The 17,722-nt window shown below is 51.9% G+C and overlaps 2 protein-coding genes across 6 annotated transcripts in view; one reads left to right on the forward strand and one right to left on the reverse strand.

The window, feature by feature from the left end:
* Nucleotides 1-707: 707 nt before the first annotated feature.
* SLC35D1 (solute carrier family 35 member D1) lies at nt 708-14,465 on the forward strand. Of its 2 annotated transcripts, XM_033067989.1 has the most exons (13): nt 839-967; nt 1,992-2,025; nt 2,324-2,410; nt 2,973-3,040; nt 3,825-3,896; nt 5,357-5,425; nt 5,690-5,792; nt 6,226-6,272; nt 6,855-6,900; nt 9,519-9,586; nt 10,576-10,654; nt 11,460-11,542; nt 11,969-14,465. In XM_033067989.1, exons 1-13 carry the CDS (start codon nt 864-866, stop codon nt 12,075-12,077), a joined length of 969 nt encoding a protein of 322 aa, XP_032923880.1. In that variant the 5' UTR covers nt 839-863; the 3' UTR covers nt 12,078-14,465. The 2 variants fall into 2 exon arrangements, with proteins under 2 accessions (XP_032923878.1, XP_032923880.1); XM_033067987.1 differs by lacking the exon at nt 6,855-6,900 and having other exon boundaries at nt 708-967; nt 6,226-6,318.
* A 204-nt stretch (nt 14,466-14,669) lies between these two features.
* MIER1 (MIER1 transcriptional regulator) overlaps nt 14,670-17,722 on the reverse strand; it is a 35,874-nt gene continuing 32,821 nt past the window's right edge. For all 4 annotated transcript variants that reach the window (XM_033067422.1, XM_033067425.1, XM_033067424.2 and 1 more), the window contains one exon: nt 14,670-17,424. In XM_033067422.1, coding sequence (XP_032923313.1) covers nt 17,105-17,424 — 320 coding nt within the window. In that variant the 3' untranslated portion in view covers nt 14,670-17,104. The remainder of the gene's footprint in view (nt 17,425-17,722) is intronic.

A 17,722-nucleotide genomic window follows, 5' to 3' on the forward strand; every position in this document is an offset into this window, starting at 1 on the left:
CGTTCCCATCCCCATCCCATTATCCCATCCCCATCCCATTATCCCATCCCCATCCCATGATTCCATCCCCGTTCCCATCCCATTATCCCATCCCATGATTCCATCCCCGTTCCCATCCCCATCCCATTATCCCATCCCCATCCCATGTTCCTGTCCCCATCCCATCCCCATCCCATGATTCCATCCCCGTTCCCATCCCATTATCCCATCCCATGATTCCATCCCCATTCCATTCCCGTTCCCATCCCCATTCCCATCATCCCATCCCATGTTCCCATCCCATGTTCCCATCCCATGTTCCCATCCCATGATTCCATCCCCGTTCCCATTATCCCATCCCCATCCCGTTATCCCATCCCCCGCACTCTCCCATCCCGTTCTCCCCGCCCTTTCCCGTCCCTCCCGGTCCCTCCCGTTCCCATCCCATTATCCCATCCCCATCCCATTATCCCATCCCATGTTCCCATCCCATTATCCCATCCCATGTTCCCATCCCATGTTCCCATCCCATGTTCCCATCCCATGTTCCCATCCCATGTTCCCATCCCATTACCCCATCCCCGTTCCCATATTCCCATCCCCATCCCGTTACCCCATCCCCCGCACTCTCCCATCCCGCTCTCCCCGCCCTTTCCCGTCCCTCCCGGTCCCTCCCGCTCCCTGCCCGCTCTCCGCGGCTGCGCTCCCTCCCCGGTCCCGCCCCAGCCATGTCGGCCCCGCGCAGACGCCCCGCGGCCGCAGCCGGGGGGGGCCCCGAGGGGGCGGCCGAGGGGGGAGCCCCCGCCGGAGCAGCCCCCGCCGGAGCAGCCCCCGCCGGAGCAGCCCCCGCCGCAGCCCCCGCGCCCGGCGATGCGGAGCGGGGCATGGCGGCCCCGCCGCTCTGGCTGCGCCTGCTGGCCGCCGCCTTCTACGGCCTCAGCTCCTTCCTCATCGTCGTCGTCAACAAGAGCGTCCTCACCACCTACGGGTATGGCCGCGCCGGCGGGACCCCCCCTGCGAGCGGGGAGCCGTCCATGGGAGCGGGGATCCCGCTCCGGGATCGGGGATCCATCCATGGGAGCGGGGATCCGTCCATGGGAGCGGGGATCCGTCCCTGGGAGCGGGGATCCATCCCTGGGAGCGGGGATCCGTCCCTGGGAGCGGGGATCCATCCCTGGGAGCGGGGATCCATCCCTGGGAGCGGGGATCCAGCCATGGGAGCGGGGATCTATCCATGGGAGCGGGGAGCCATCCCTGGGAGCGGGGATCCAGCCCTGGGAGCGGGGATCCGTCCGTGGGAGCGGGAATCCCACCCTGGGAGCGGGGATGCAGCCCTGGGAGCGGGGAGCCATCCATGGGACCAGGAATCCACCCCTGGGGTCGGGAATCCCACCTGGGATCGGGAATCCATCCCTGGGACCGGGAATACACTCCCGGGATCGGGAATGCACCCTTGGGAGCGGGAATCCTGCTCCGGGATCGAGAATCCCACCCCAGGATCGGGAGCCCCACCCCGGGATTGGGGTACCCTCACCGGGATCGGGAATCACCCCACGAGATCGGGAATCCACCCCTGGGATCGGGAATTCTGCCCCGGGTTTGGGAATCGTGCCCCGGGATCTGTAATCCCACCCCAGGATCAGGGTACCCCCACCGGGATCGGGAATCGCCCCACGAGATCGGGAATCGCCCCACGAGATCGGGAACCCCAACCCGGGATCGGGAATCGTGCCCCGGGATCGGGAACCCCATCCCAGGATCAGGGTAACCCCCCCCGGATTTGGAATCCCCACCGGGATGGGCTGGGGATCCCCCGTGGGATGGGGATCGGGACCCTGCCACTCACTGCTCGTCCTTGGGGACGGGTACCCCCCCGTGTCACCCCCCTGTGTCACCCCCCTGTCCCGGGTCCTGTTTTACTCCCCACCCCCCCAGCCCATCCTTTCCCCCGTTGTCCCCCCGGTGTCCCCATGGCCGTGGGTGCCCCCATCATTCGTGTTCTCATCCCGCAGGTTCCCGTCCTCGCTGTGCGTGGGGCTGGGCCAGGTGAGTGGGACCCCCTGTGACCCCCCTGTGTTTGGGGCTGTGTTTTTGGGGGGGCTGTGTTTGGGGGCTGTGTTTTGGGGCTGTGTTTTTGGGGCTGTGTTTGGGGCTGTGTTTTGGGGCTGTGTTTTGGGGCTGTGTTTTGGGGCTGTGTTTGGGGCTGTGTTTTGGGGCTGTGTTTGGGGCTGTGTTTTGGGGCTGTGTTTGGGGCTGTGTTTTGGGGCTGTGTTTGGGGCTGTGTTTTGGGGCTGTGTTTGGGGCTGTGTTTTTGGGCCCTAGGCTGACCCCTGCTCTCTCACAGATGGTGGCCACGGTGGCCGTGCTCTGGGCGGGGAAGGCGCTGCGGGTGGTCAAGTTCCCTGACCTGGACAGAAACATCCCCCGGCGGGTGAGACCCTGCCCTGGCGCCTAAATCCCCTCCCCAGCACCTAAACCCCCTCCTCAGGCACCTGAATCCCCTTCTTGGGCACCCAGTTCCCTCCTCGGGCACCCAGTTCCCTTTTCCAGATGCCCAAATCCCCTCCCCAGCACCCAGCTCCCTTTTCCAGAGACCTGGCTCTCCTCCTTGTGCACTCAAATCCCCTCTCCCAGCACCCAAACCCCTTTTGCAGATACCCAAATCCCCTCCCTGGACACCCAAATCCTCTCTCCCAGCACCCAAATCCCTTCCTTGGACACCCATGTCTCCCTCCCCAGCAGCCAAATCCCTTTTCCAGATGCCCAAATCCCCTCCCTGGGCACCCAGACCCCCTTTCCCAGCGCCCAGCTCCCCAGCCCGGGTGTCCCTGCCCAGCTGGGCTCCGTTCCTGCTCCGTTCCCGGCTCCTGGGCTGCTCCAGCCCTGTGTGTGTGTCTGTGTGTGGTTTCCATCCTGGCCATAATTCCCTGGCTATATTTATCCTCCAGGGCTGCTCTGGGGAGCTCTCACTGTTTTATCCCTTCTCTTTGCAGACATTCCCTCTACCTCTGCTGTACTTCGGCAACCAGATCACAGGGCTGTTCAGCACGAAGAAACTGAAGTAGGGATGGTTTTGGGATGGTTTTGGGATGGTTTTGGGATGGTTTTGGGATGGGCAGGCCCTGGGGCTTCCCTTCCTTGGGATGTGCCACGTGCCTGTTCCCAAATCCCTCCCCAGGGCAGGGAGGGGCACAGGCTCAGGGTCTGGGGGTGTTCCAGAGTTTCTTACCTGGGACTGCCTGGCTGCCCCTCTCCTCCCATTTCATGCTGGGGTTTTTCCCCTATTTTCCATTTGTTCCCCCCTATTTTCCATTTGTTCCCCCCTATTTTCCATTTGTTCCCCCCCAATTTTCCATTTGTTCCCCCCTATTTTCCATTTTTCCCCCCTATTTTCCGTTTCCCCCTCCTATTTTCCGTTTTTTTCCCTATTTTCCATTTGTTCCCCCCTATTTTCCATTTTTCCCCCCTATTTTCCATTTTTCCCCCCTATTTTCCATTTTTCCCCCCTATTTTCCATTTTTTCCCCCTATTTTCCATTTTTTCCCCCTATTTTCCACTTTCCCCCTATTTTCCATTTTTTCCCCCCCATTTCCCATTTGTTCCCCCCATTTCCCATTTTTTCCCCCTATTTTCCACTTTCCCCCATTTCCCATTTTTCCCCCTATTTTCCATTTTTCCCCCCTCATTTTCCATTTTCCCCTCCTACTTTCCATTTCCCCCATTTCCCATTCCCCCCCATTTTCCATTCCCCCCATTTTCCATTCCCCATAATTTCCCATTCCCTGCTCCTTTTGGGACCTTTTTGGGCCTTTTTGAGGAAATGACCCCCTGCCCTTGCTCCCCAGCCTGCCCATGTTCACGGTGCTGCGCAGGTTCTCCATCCTCTTCACCATGTTTGCCGAGGGATTCTTGCTCAAGTGAGTTCTGCCAGCCCCGGCTTCTGCCGCTGGGCTGGGAGGGGAGGAGGGGACAGGGACAGGAGCTGCTGGTCCCAAATCCCTTCCTGAGTGTGAGCTGGGACAGAGGGATGTGCTGGGTGTGCTGCTCTGTCTTCACTTGGAGCAGTTTGGGAGGCTCTTGTGCCAGCCCCAATTCCTGCAGGGATCCCAAATCCCTCCTGGAATGCCCAGAGTCCCTTCCCAGGGTTGGGAAATGCAGGGTCCTGTGCCAGCTAAAATTCCTGCAGGGACCCCAAAGGGAGCTGGGACAGAGGGATGTGCTGGGTGTGCTGCTCTGTCTCCACCTTCAGCACTTTGAGAGGCTCTTGTGCCAGCCCCAATTCCTACAGAAACCCCAAACCCCTCCTGGAATGCTCAGAACCCCTTCTCAAAGCTGGGAATTGCAGGGTCCTGTGCCAGCCCCAATTCCTGCAGGGACCCCAAATCTCTCCTGGAATGCTCAGAGCCCCTTCCCAAAGCTGGGAAATGCAGGGTCCTGTGCCAGCCCCAATTCCTGCAGGGATCCCAAAGGGAGCTGGGACAGAGGGATATGCTGGGTGTGCTGCTCTGCCTTCCCTGGGGACACTTTGGGAGGTTCTTGTGCCAGCCCCAATTCCTGCAGAAACCCCAAACCTCTCCTGGAGTACCCAGAGCCCCTTCCCAGGGTTGGGAAATGCAGGGTCCTGTGCCAGCTGAAATTCCTGCAGGGATCCCAAATCTCTCCTGGAGTGCCCAGAGCCCCTTCCCAAAGCTGGGAAATGCAGGGTGCTGTGCCAGCTAAAATTCCTGCAGGGATCCCAGAGGGAACTGAGACAGAGGGATGTGCTGGGTGTGCTGCTCTGCCTTCCCTGGGGACACTTTGGGAGGTTCTTGTGCCAGCCCCAATTCCTGTAGAAACCCCAAACCTCTCCCAGAGCCCCTTCCCAGGGCTGGGAGCTGCTCTGAGCCCTTCCCTGCCCCCTGCAGCTCCCCATGAACTCCCAGCTCCTCCAGGCTGAGTTCTTTATCTCCTGAAAAATCAGAGATAATTGTCTGGCAGTGTCTTTACTTGCTGCTCAGGTCGGTTTGTTTGGGGTTGGTTTGGGGGATTTTTTCCCCTTTCCTGGAACTCCTGCACAGGGTAGTTGGTTTGGGGTTGGTTTGGGATTTTTTTTCCCCCCCTTTCCTGCAGCTCCTGCACAGGTTGGTTGGTTTGGGCTTGGTTTGGGATTTTTTTCCTCCCCCTTTTCTGCAGCTCTTGCACAGGTTGGTTGGTTTGGGGTTGGTTTGGGATTTTTTTCCCCCCCTTTCCTGCAGCTTCTGCACATGTTTGGGGTTGGTTTGGGACTTTTTTCCCCCCCCTTTTCCTCAGGAAGAAAAGCTTTTCCCAGCTCCAAAGCCTGGGAGTGTTCCAGGACTGAGCAGTGGCTGAAGCTGTGCCCTCCACCTCTGTTTTTCAGGAAGAAGTTTTCCTGGGGCATTCAGATGACAGTATTTGCAATGATCTTTGGTGCATTTGTGGCTGCCAGGTGAGCTGTCCCCATTCCCTGCTCTCCAGAGGGATCCAGGTCCATGGTGTGTCCCAAGAGCAGGGGGATTAAACTCAGATTTTTTTCCCCCTCCTCAGACATGCTCTCTAGTAGGAAAGAATGTTTTCCTGACCCAAATCCCAGCCCCTCCTCCCATGATTAACTTTTCCTGACACTTGCTGGCTCCCCAGAAGGTGGAAGGAATCTTCCAAGCCTTGTCCTGCTCAGCCCAGAGCTGTAACTCCTGGTTTTTCCCTTTGCCAGTGCTGACTTGGCATTCGACCTGGAGGGATATATTTTTATCCTCATTAACGATGCCTTAACAGCTGCAAACGGTGCCTATGTGAAACAGAAGCTGGATTCAAAGGTGGGAAGGGTTCCTTTGGGATGGTGGGATTTTGGGTTTGGTGTCTGTGAGGGCAGAGGGGGGAGGCTCACCCATCCCATTCCCAAAATCTGCCCGGAGCTGGAGAGGGATTTGGGACAAAGGGGTGGAGGGAAGGACACAGGGAATGGCTCCAGACTGGGGAAGAGAGGATGTGAGTGGGATTTTGGGCAGGAATTGCTGGCTGGGCTGGAATTCCCAGACCAGCTGTGGCTGCTCCTGCATCCCTGGGGTGTCCAAGGCCAGGCTGGACCCACCTGGGGCTGGGTGAGCTCCGAGCTCCCTCCCAACCCAACCCAACCCAGAATTCCATGGAATACCCAAATTCCTCTGTGCTGGAGGATCCCCCTGGGCTGAGCTCCAGGAGCAGAGTCCCAGCTCTGTTCCCCCTCCAGCCCTGCTGTTTGCCTTCCAGGAGCTGGGCAAGTACGGGCTGCTCTACTACAACGCGCTGTTCATGATCCTGCCCACGCTGGGCATCGCCTTTGTCACTGGGGACGCTCACAAGGTACCAGGGACACCCTGTCCCTGTCCCCACTCCTGTCCCTGTCCCTGCTCCTGTCCCTGTCCCTGCCCACGCTGGGCATCGCCTTCCTCACGGGGGATGCACACAAGGTACCAGGGACACCCCATTCCTGTCCCCTGTCCCTGCTCCTGTCCCCTGTCCCTGCTCCTGTCCCTGCTCCTGTCCCTGTCCCTGCCCACGCTGGGCATCACCTTTGTCACGGGGGATGCACACAAGGTACCAGGGACATCCTGCTCCTGTCCCTGTCCCTGCTATTGTCCTTGTCCCTGCTCCTGTCCCTGCCCACGCTGGGCATCGCCTTCCTCACGGGGGATGCACACAAGGTACCAGGGACACCCCAGTCCTGTCCCCTGTCCCTGCTCCTGTCCCCTGTCCCTGCTCCTGTCCCCTGTCCCCACTCCTGTCCCTGTCCCTGCCCACGCTGGGCATCGCCTTCATCACTGGGGACACTCACAAGGTACCAGGGACACCCCAGTCCTGTCCCTGTCCCTGCTCCTGTCCCTGTCCCTGCTCCTGTCCCTGCCCACGCTGGGCATCGCCTTCCTCACGGGGGATGCACACAAGGTACCAGGGACACCCCATTCCTGTCCCCTGCTCCTGTCCCCTGCTCCTGTCCCCTGCTCGTGTCCCCTGCTCCTGTCCCTGTCCCTGCCCACGCTGGGCATCACCTTTGCCACTGGGGACACTCACAAGGTACCAGGGACACCCCACAGCCATGGATTTGGGGACAGTGGCACCTGGGGGCCCCAAAACCCCCCCAGCAGGAAGGAGCTGCAGTTGGAACGTTGGGCTAAACCCACACATTGCTCCATTCAGGTTTTGTCATGCCTGAGGAATGGGGAAGTGGGGAGCAAGGAGAAAACCCAAATATTATTGAAAGCAGCAGAGTCATTTTAGAATCAATGAGTCTCTTCAAACTTTTTTTTTTTCTGTCCTTCCTCTCTTGCTGGGGCAGTTTTGTTGAGTTGCTGTGTGGGTTCACTTTGCTTTTCAGTGGAGATGTGAAATAATAATAATAATAATAATAATAGTAATAATAATAATAATAGTATACCATGGTCCTGTATACATGAAATTATTCTTTATTATTACTGCTGTGATTATGATTATTTACCTGTGATCCTGCATATGTGAAATTTATTACTATTATTATTATTACTATTGCTGTTTATATTACTATTACTAAGTAGGTATATTTATATTTATATTTATATTTATATTTATATTTATATTTATATTTATATTTATATTTATATTTATATTTATATTTATATTTATCTCTATATTTATATTTATCTCTATATTTATATTTATCTCTACATTTATATTTATATTTATATTTATCTCTACATTTATATTTATATTTGTATTTATCTCTACATTTATATTTATATTTATCTCTACATTTATATTTACATTTATCTCTACATTTATATTTACATTTATCTCCACATTTATATTTACATTTATATCTACATTTATATCTACATTTACATTTCTATTTCTTGTTGCACTCATTGATGTGCAGCTGGCTCTCCTGAACACCAAATTCCTTTTTCCTGCCATTTTTTGGACATCTCCACGTGCAGGGAATTCAGCTAAATTCTCTCCCCAGGGGCTGGAGGTGGCTCAGCCCCGCCCTGGCTTTGGGATAAAAGTTCTCATTGAGGAGCAGAGCTGGGGCTGGGCAGGAAAACGCTGCTGTGAGCAGCCTCTGTTCAGCCTGGAGAGAGAAATGGCTTTTTTTAAAATTTCCTTTAGCCCTGAATCAGCTCCTTTCTGGGCTGCACAAAGATGTGCTGTGTGCTGGGGCTGCTGCCAGGAAACTCCGCCCTGGCAGCTCCAGGAAAATCCCCCTGGGAATTTTGGGGGGTCTGGGGGGGGCTGGGAGCCTTTCCTGAGCCTGTGGAGCTGGGAATTCCTTGGGAGGGACCCAGGGGACACAGCCTGGTCTGAGTGTGAGCAAAGCCCTGGCAGAACTGTGGGGAAAAGGGCAGGGATGGGCTGGGGGTCCCTGCAATTCTGGAATTCTGTGGGAAATGAATTCCTGGGGAAAAGGGCAGGGATGGGCTGGGGGCCCCTGGAATTCTGTGGGAAATGAATTCCTGGGGAAAAGGGCAGGGATGGGCTGGGGGTCCGTGCAAGGCTGGAATCCTGGAATTCTGTGAGAAATGAATTATTGGGGAAAAGGGGCAGGGATGGGCTGGGGGTCCCTACAATTCTGGAATTGTGTGGGAAATGAATTCCTGGGAAAAAGGGCAGGGATGGGCTGGGGGTCCCTGCAATTCTGGGATTCTGTGAGAAATGAATTCCTGGGGAAAAGGGCAGGGATGGGCTGGGAATCCCTGCAGGGCTGCAATTCTGGAATTCTGTGTCCTGTGGGAAATGAATTCCTGGCAGCAGCCCTGGGTGCTCCTGTCCCTGTCCCTGCTCCTGTCCCTGTCCCTGCTCCTGTCCCTGTCCATGCTCCTGTCCCTGCTCCTGTCCCTGTCCCTGCTCCCTCTGGTGAGGATTCCAGTTGGATTTTGGGTGTCTGCAAGGATGGAGACTCCTCCCCTTCCCTGGGCAGCCTTTGCACCTCTCCAGGAATCCAGAGGGACATTCCTGGGTGTCCCAGGGTGTCCCTGGTGTGTCCCAGGGTGTCCCTGGTGTGTCCCAGTGTGTCCCTGGTGTGTCCCGGTGTGTCCCAGTGTGTCCCTGGATGTCCCTGGGTGTCCCTGGCTCCCCCTGGCTCCTGGCTGAGATCCCTGGGCTCTCCTCAGGGAGATGCTCCAGTCCCTGCAGGATCCTGGTGGCCCCTCTGGGCTCTCCCTGTCTGTGGATCCAGCATTCCAGATGTTCCCAAACCCCCCAGAAATCCTTTCCTGCTCTGTCACAGCATCTGCAGGGGTCACAGCTCCCTTGGGCTGGGCTGTGCTTTGCAGGGAGTGAATTCCCAAAGGATCCAGCTCTGGAGAGCAGGAGCTGGGACATTCCTGCTCCCTCTGCCTTGTGGGGATCATTCCCTGCTTTTCCCAGAACTGAGAATTCCCAGAAGGGCTGAGCTGATCCCAGAGGGGATGCCCAGCCCTGGGATGTCACTCCAGGCTGGGAACTGGGTTGGATTTTGCTGTGGGGGGCTGCTGCTGCTCTTGCTGGGAATTCTGTGCTTCCCAAGGCTCTGAAGCTGCTGTTCCCTGCAGGCACTGGAGTACCAGGGCTGGGCAGACACCTTCTTCATCGTGCAGTTCACACTGTCCTGTGTGATGGGGTAAGGCCTGGGCTGTGGGCTGGGAGCTGGGAGGGCATTTCACATCCCACAGCCAGGGAATTGTGGTGTCCTGGGAGTTCAAACCACCCTAAATCCTCAGTGCTGGGAGCAGGGAGGGCATTTCCCATCCTACAAATGGGAATTGTGGTGTCCTGGGAATTAAAAACCATCCTAAATGCTCAGTGCTGGGAGCAGGGAGGGCATTTCCCATCCCACAAACTGGAATTGTGGTGTCCTGGGAGTTAAAAACCATCCTAAATCATCTGTGCTGGGAGCAGGGAGGGCATTTCCCATCCCACAGATGGGAATTGTGGTGCCCTGGGAGTTCAAAACCACCCTAAATGCTCAGTGCTGGGAGCAGGGAGGGCATTTCCCATCCCACAAATGGGAATTGTGGTGTCCTGGGAGTTAAAAACCACCCTAAATCATCTGTGCTGGGAGCAGGGAGGGCATTTCCCATCCCACAAACGGGAATTGTGGTGTCCTGGGAGTTCAAACCATCCTAAATGCTCAGTGCTGGGAGCAGGGAGGGCATTTCCCATCCCACAGCCAGGGAATTGTGGTGTCCTGGGAATTAAAAACCATCCTAAATGCTCAGTGCTGGGAGCAGGGAGGGCATTTCCCATCCCACAAATGGGAATTGTGGTGTCCTGGGAGTTAAAAACCACCCTAAATCATCTGTGCTGGGAGCAGGGAGGGCATTTCCCATCCCACAGATGGGAATTGTGGTGTCCTGGGAGTTCAGAACCACCCCAAATCCTCAGTGCTGGCAGGGAAACCATTCCTGAGAGTTTTGGTGGGTGGGAATTGCCTCCCAGCCTCCCCCAGTGCAGGTTTGGCTCAGAGTGGGATAAATCCTGCTGGGGAGAGGATGGGAGTGGAGCTGGGAGTGCTGGAGGGGCTGGGTTGGGGTTTGAGCTCCCCTGGAGGGCAGGGTGGGGCTGAGCTGCCTCCCAAGGTGTTATCCTGGTCCTGGCTCTTCCCCCCAGGTTTATTCTGATGTATTCCACGGTGCTTTGCACTCAGTACAACTCTGCTCTTACAACTACAATAGTTGGCTGTATTAAGGTGAGTGGCATTCCCAAAAAAAACCTTCCTTACCCCTTGGGAATTGCATTAACCCCTCATTACACCCCCCTGTTCCACCCCCTGCATTCCCTTTAAATAAATCAGTTCCCTTCTCCATAAATTAATTCCCTTTTCCATAAATTCCCTTTTCCACACATTGCCCTTTTCATACATTGCCTTTTCCATAAATTAATTCCCTTTTCCATAAATTCCCTTTTCCATACATTGCCTTTTCCATAAATAAATTCTCTTTTCCACACATTCCCCTTTTCTATAAATTAATTCCCTTTTCCATACATTCCCTTTTCCATACATTCCCTTTTCCATACATTCCCTTTTCCATTAATAAATTCCCTTTTCCATAAATTCCCTTTTCCATACATAAATTCCCTTCTCCATAAATTCTCTTTTCCACACATTCCCCTTTTCTATAAATTAATTCCCTTTTCCATAAATAAATTCCCCTTTCCCATAAATTAATTCCCTTTTCCGTATATAAATTCCCCTTTTCCATAAATACCCTTCTCCATAAATAAATTCCCTTTTCCATAAATTCCCTTTTCCATAAATTCCCTTTTCCATAAATTCCCTTTTCCATAAATTCCCTTTTCCATAAATTCCCTTTTCTACACATTCCCCTTTTCCTTAAATGAATTCCCCTTTCCATAAATTAATTCTTTTTTCCATACATTCCCTTTTCCATACATTCCCTTTTCCATAAATAAATTCCCTTTCCCACACATCCCCCTTTTCCCACATTCCTGGGTCTCAGCCTGTTCATTCCTCCCATCTTGTTCCTTTGCAGAATATTTTAATAACCTATATTGGGATGTTTTTTGGAGGAGATTATATTTTTACATGGATGAACTTCATTGGTCTAAATATCAGGTAAGAGCAGTGATTTATTTCGGATTTATAGGTGAAACTGAAATGATTTAATGGATTTTTATTTTTTCCCTCACATAAAAGCCCCCATGGAATTGAGTTTTTGTGCTTGGTCTGTGGGATGCTCCAAATTTGGTTTGTTTTAAAGTATTTTAGCAGGAAAATTGAGTTTTCCTTGAGCTGCCAAGCAGAGCCATGGAATTTTTGGGGATTATTTCACCTGGAAAAAAAAAAAAAAAAAAAAGAAAAGTTGTTGGGGGAGCCTCTCCTGTCCTTCAGCAGGAGAGTGGAACAGATGCAGCACTGGGAGCTGTTTCAGCAGGAATGAAATGAAATTTTTAGGAGAAAAGTTGGGGATTTCCCTGGGAGCAGCTCCCTGTGCTGTCCCCAGGGGCTGAGCTCACTCTCATTGCTGTGACTCTCTTGCAGTATTGCTGGAAGCCTGGTGTATTCCTACATCACCTTCACCGAGGAGCAGATGAGCAAGGAGTCAGAGGCTGGCAGCAGGATGGACATTAAAGGGAAGAGCTCGGTGTGAGCAGGGAGAGGCGGATTTTGGGAACCAACCTCTGTCTGCTCGCTTGATCGCGGGCAGAGCGTGGGGAGAGCCCCTCTGGGGATGCTCTGAAATTGCACAGCCGAGATTGCTGCCTTGACAAATCCTGAGCACGATCCCTGCAGCCTGCACGGGGTAGGATGAGCCTAATTAAGTCTGATCGGGAGCAATTAACGGGTTTCTAATCAAGCTGGGCGTTGGCAGCGGGGATGGGCACGGGGTGAGAGGGGCAGAGTGTGCCAGGGGTGTGCCAGGGGTGGCTGATCCTGGCTGGAGCTGCTCCTGGATCCTTGGAGGTGTTTGTGGGATCCTTGGAACTTTTGTGGGATCCTTGGAGGTGTTTGTGGGATCCGTGGAGCTGCTCCTGGGTCTGTGGAGCTGCTCTTGGATCTGTGGAGCTGCCCCTGGATCCGTGGAGCTGTTTGTGGGATCTGTGGAGCTGCTCCTGGATCCTTGGAGCTGTTTCTGGGATCTTGGAGCTGCTTCTGGATCCGTGGAGCTGCTCTTGGATCTGTGGAGCTGCTCTTGGATCTGTGGAGCTCCTCCCTGGGATCCATGGAGCTGCTCCTGGGTACTGTGGAGCTGCTCCTGGATCCGTGGAGCTGTTTGTGGGATCTGTGGAGCTCCTCCCTGGGTACTGTGGAGCTGCCCCTGGATCCGTGGAGCTCCTCCTGAAATCTGTGGAGCTGTTTGTGGGATCTGTGGAGCTCCTCCCTGGGATCTGTGGAGCTGTTTGTGGAATCTGTGGAGCTGCTCCTGGATCCTTGGAGCTCCTCCCTGGGTCCGTGGAGCTGCCCCTGGGTCCGTGGAGCTCGTGGCAGCCTGGCTGGGAGCCTGGGCTGGCTCCATGCCCAGCCTGCTCCCTCTGGAAGGACGGGAACACTGCACTGAGCCCAGCACTCCCTGGGAGCTGCTCCTGGGCTGGGCCAGAACCTCCTGGATGAGTGTTCAGTGCTCTCTGCATTTAATTTTTAACTTTTTCCTGTTTGTTTGCTGTTTGCTCCACTAACCTACTTTTCAAGCTGGGTTTGCCCTCCTGGGTTCAGCATTCACCTCTGTGTTCCTGAGCTGAAATTCCCAGGGTTCTCCTGCCTCTGCTGAGCCTCCTTAAAACCAGCCTGGGGTTTGGCAAAGCCTGGCTTTACTGCCACCATCCCTAAAACCAGCCTGGGGTTTGGCAAAGCCTGGCTTTACTGCCACCATCCCTAAAACCAGCCTGGGGTTTGGCAAAGCCTGGCTTTGCTGCCACCATCCAGCAGGGAGAAGCTGCTGGTGTCACAGGAGAGCTGAGATTGGCTCAGCACATCCAGGGAATCCCCCAAGGCTGCAGCTCCCACCCTCCTGGAGAGGCACAAGGACTTAAATCTGCTTTTTTTGGCAAGCACAAGGCCCCACAATTCTTGTTTTCCACGGGATGAATCACCCTGGGTTTGTGACCCACTCAAGAACAGAATTGTACCACACTGGGCAGTGCTCAGTGATTTTTTTAAGGTTGTCCTGCCCAGCACTTCTTTCCTTGGGTTCTCTTTCTGTTTAAAAAGAATTTATTTTTAAGCTGGGTTAAAAAAACTTTTAGTAAAATAATGTATTTAGAGTTTTGTACCCTAACAGCTTCTCTAGACACTGACACTGGGCTTTTTTAGCAGATATTTCCTTCAGCTGGAGCTGCTTTTGTTGGAGTTTATTGGAATTTTGGGATGGGGGAAGATATTTCTGTGAGGCTGCAGCTCCAGCCTGGGGTGCAATTCCAGAGCCACAATTCCTCTTTTTTTTGGTGGGATTTTGTGGTCACTGTAATGACAACCTGGGTGTCCTGGAGCAGCCCTTCCAAGCACAATAAAAAATAAATTTTATCTCCCAAAATTCCAGTAAAATCCCAGCTTTGTCCCAGGGAGGAGGTGACAAATTGTGCAGAAACCTCCCAGTCCCTGTACTGGTTCTGTACTGGTTCCCAGCATCCAGGTTTCCCAAATTCCCATTTTTCCCTCTTGTGCCCCACTCTGCCATGCTGAGCTCACAGCCAGGAGCTTGATTCTGTCAGAGGAGTTTTTTTAGTGATTTTCTGTTTATTTTTGAATCTGCTGGTTAGATTTGCAGTCCTAACAGGGAAGGATTTTTAAAGCTTATTTTGTCCACGTTGGGATCCTGCTGGATCCACACTGGGAAAGCCAAGAATTCCTCTAACAGTATTTTCTATGCTATTAATTAACTAAAAAAAAACAAAAAAAAAGTTTTCTATAGAGAATCTATTTACAAAATAGTGATGAAAATGTGAATGTATGGCAGGCTGTGGATGTGAGGAATGAGAGCAGAATGGATTCATGTGCCTCTGTATTTTTGTATTTGCTTCCAATAAACCAATGAACCAAAGCTGCTCCTGTGTTCCCTGGGAATGCTGGGGGTGGAGGAATCAGGAATTCTGGATTTCCAGCTTTGAATATTCCTTGGGAAGGGGATTTGGGTGAAGGAAACAGCTGGAAGTGGATGCAGAAAAATGAGTTTTGTTCCCATCCTCTGAGATGAAATATTCCACCCCTCTGGAGCAAAAAGAGTCAGGAATTTTGGATGCACACAGCAAGTTTAAAAATATTTTAATAAGCTTTTCCAGAATTGCAGACAGGGAAGGGGAGGAGGAGGAGGGAATTATTGACAGTGCAAAATACTGTGTGGAAAAAATGGATCCAACTCATCTGTAGGGTTTGTGTGTGAGGGGTTTAGAGCACATTGAACAGGATTTCCTGCTGGACTGGATTCCCAACTGAAGGCTTGGGAAATGAAAGCAAGGTGAGCAGAGTTCCAGGATTTTCAACAGCTTTAGTAGTGCAAGGACTTACTCACTTCTAGTGGCTGCAGTTTGAAACATGAACAAAGAATTGTATAAAACACCAGCATAAACAAAAGGTAAATTAGAATTAAATATTCTTAAAGTCTAGCTGAGCATTACATAGTGGATTATGGAATGTCAGGTCTAAGTATCACCAAAAAAAAACAAAATAAAAGGAAAGATAAAAAAACAAAGCAACATTCCTGAAAATATACACAGTGCTGGATTTCACACAGGAGCCTGAGACAATCTGGGAACTTTCCTATGGATTTTTGGGAACCATTTCCAACCTGCAACCGCAAACAAAGAGCAAAATAAACCAAGAAAATGGAAACCAGGATTCTGCCTGTGTGGAATTTGGGGTTCTGCTCATACCCAGGGGGAGCTCAGGCATTAATCACTGCACTCCTTAATTACCTCAGCCTTAATGAGGAGCTGGGAGCTGCAGCTCTGCATCCCAACCTCCTCCTGCTTCATTCCTGATCACAAATCCAAGGAGGAAAAAACCAAAGGAGCCCCAAGGCCTCAGAGCTTTGGGCTCCATCCATTTCAAACCATTCATTTCACCTGGAACACAAAGAGCAGAAAGCTGAAGGGGAAAGGAGCAGTTCAGGGTGGGCAGAGGGAGGAGGAGGACACAGGGTCACCAAGCACACAAATGAACAATTATCCTGAATTTTAACAGCTGGGCTGAAAAAAGCAACCAAATCAAAGCAGAATGAATTTGGATTTCCCCAGTTCCTGATTGCTGGATGTAAATCCCACATCCAGAACTTTCCAGTGGTGCTGCTGGCAGGGTGAGCATCACCCACTCCCATTTATTGATGAGGAATTTTTGGTTTTCACACTGAAATGTGAAATTCCTGCTGCCCCCTCTCCCTGTGCTCCAATCCAGAACCCAGGATTGTCCAGGCTGGAGAAGACCCCTGGGACCATCAGCTCCAAGCTCTGCCCTGGCTGTGCTGCTCCCTCTGGAGCTCCCCAGCAATCCCAGTGCAGCTCCAGTCCCAGCTGCATTTCCAACCAGAGCCTGATGGAACAGCTCAGCCCGAGGAAGCTTCAGGAAACTCCAGAATTTGGCTGCTGGGAAATTGCTCTGAGTTCCAAAGAAAGGGAGGGAGGAAGCAAGGAGATGTGTGCAGTGCAAGCAGCATGCTTAACAAAAATTGAAACATCATTATTTGCCATAAAACAAGAAAAAAAACCAAACAAACCATTTCCAAAATCAAATGCCTCCTAACCATTCTCATGTTAATTATTTACCAGTTTCTAGGAAGGAAATTAACACGTTGGTGATTAATTTTTAACTTCATTGGTTTGGTTTGGTTTGGTTTAAGGGGGGATTTTTTTTTGTTGGGTTTTTTTTTAGAAAAGACTTCAGCAAAATAAAAGGAAGCTGACATTAGACTCAGGGTATCAACTCTCTCATAAAAGTTTACCAACTGTACAAGGTAAGAAAATTATACAAGCTTTTGTTTTAAGAAAGGACAGTTCAATCAAGACATAAGTACTGTAAAAATCTTTCAAAGGCTACAAAGAAATCTGGAAAAATACAGAATGTATTTCTTTAGCCCAGATAAAGAATATGGAAAGACATCATTGATGTCAACAATTTTACATAGACAAACCTGACCTGGTTTATTTATTTACCTCTTAAAACTTCTATATATAAAAATAGTTGTGCTCATAACTTTCAGGATTCATGAGGGTTCCTTAGTGATGGGATGACATTTTCCTGTCTCCAGCAGGAGTGGAAGTCTCTGTGCCTGCTCTCTCTTGGCTTTTCCTGTTTTATTTTAACTTCCTGCAAAGCCCCAAATGCTTTGTTCACTTGTACACTGATTAAATGCTGTTTTATACATTAAATGCTGTATTAACACATTCTTTAATGTGTTAGGCTGGGAATATTTTTGCAGCATCCCACTGCTTTGTTCCTTAAATATTTAAGAGCCTTCTATCCCAGAACTGCAGCTGCTAGCTCTGAGAAATTCAATATTCTGCTGCTTTTCAGCACTGAAAAAAATCCCAAATCATTGGATCTTTCGAGCCAACTAGGTCTCAGGAAACAACAAAAATAAAAAATCTCAGTTTGTTAATGGAACTGGATTTTGGAAGGCAACCCATCAACCCTGAAAATTTTAGACACCCAAAATTTACTCCAAGGAATAAAATCAGCTCCCAGCACTCAGTCATCCAAAGTTTCCAGCTCCTCCAGCTTGTGGGAGTTGGTGTCCTGGAAGAACTCTGAAGCACCTGGGCTCTCCTTGCCACTGCTGTTCATCCTCCTCCTCTTCAGGGGTCTCTCACCCTTCTCCTCCAGCTCAGGCTCGTTCCTGGAAGGTGCCTGAGCAGCCCTGGGCTCGCTGGGGAGGTTTTGGGGCTCGTAGCCGTTGGTGTCCAGCTCTGGGTGAGCTTTCCTGCCACTGCTGGGCCCATTGAGCTGCAGTCCCTCCAGCTTGGCCTCCTCCTTCCCTGGCACCTCCCCTGGGCCGTTGGCAGAGACACCTGGGGGGAGAGAAAGCCCTTCAGCAAAGCTCAGCAGCTGCAGGACAGCCTGGGCTGCTCAGGAGAGCAGGATGGGAACCCAAATTATAAAATCCCAGTGGTTTTATCCCCATTGTGTGATTGATAAACAGGGAGTTCTGAACAGGAACAGAAAATGCCCTGGGATCCAGGACTGCAGGTGAGCTCTCCTCACCTGGGCTGCTCAGGAAAGCAGGATGGGAACCCAAATTATAAAATCCCAGTGGTTTTGTCCTCATTGTGTGATTGATGCAAACAGGGAGTTTATGGAAGTCCTGAA

Source organism: Catharus ustulatus, chromosome 9 (assembly GCF_009819885.2).
Source record: "Catharus ustulatus isolate bCatUst1 chromosome 9, bCatUst1.pri.v2, whole genome shotgun sequence".
Lineage (NCBI taxonomy): Eukaryota > Metazoa > Chordata > Aves > Passeriformes > Turdidae > Catharus > Catharus ustulatus.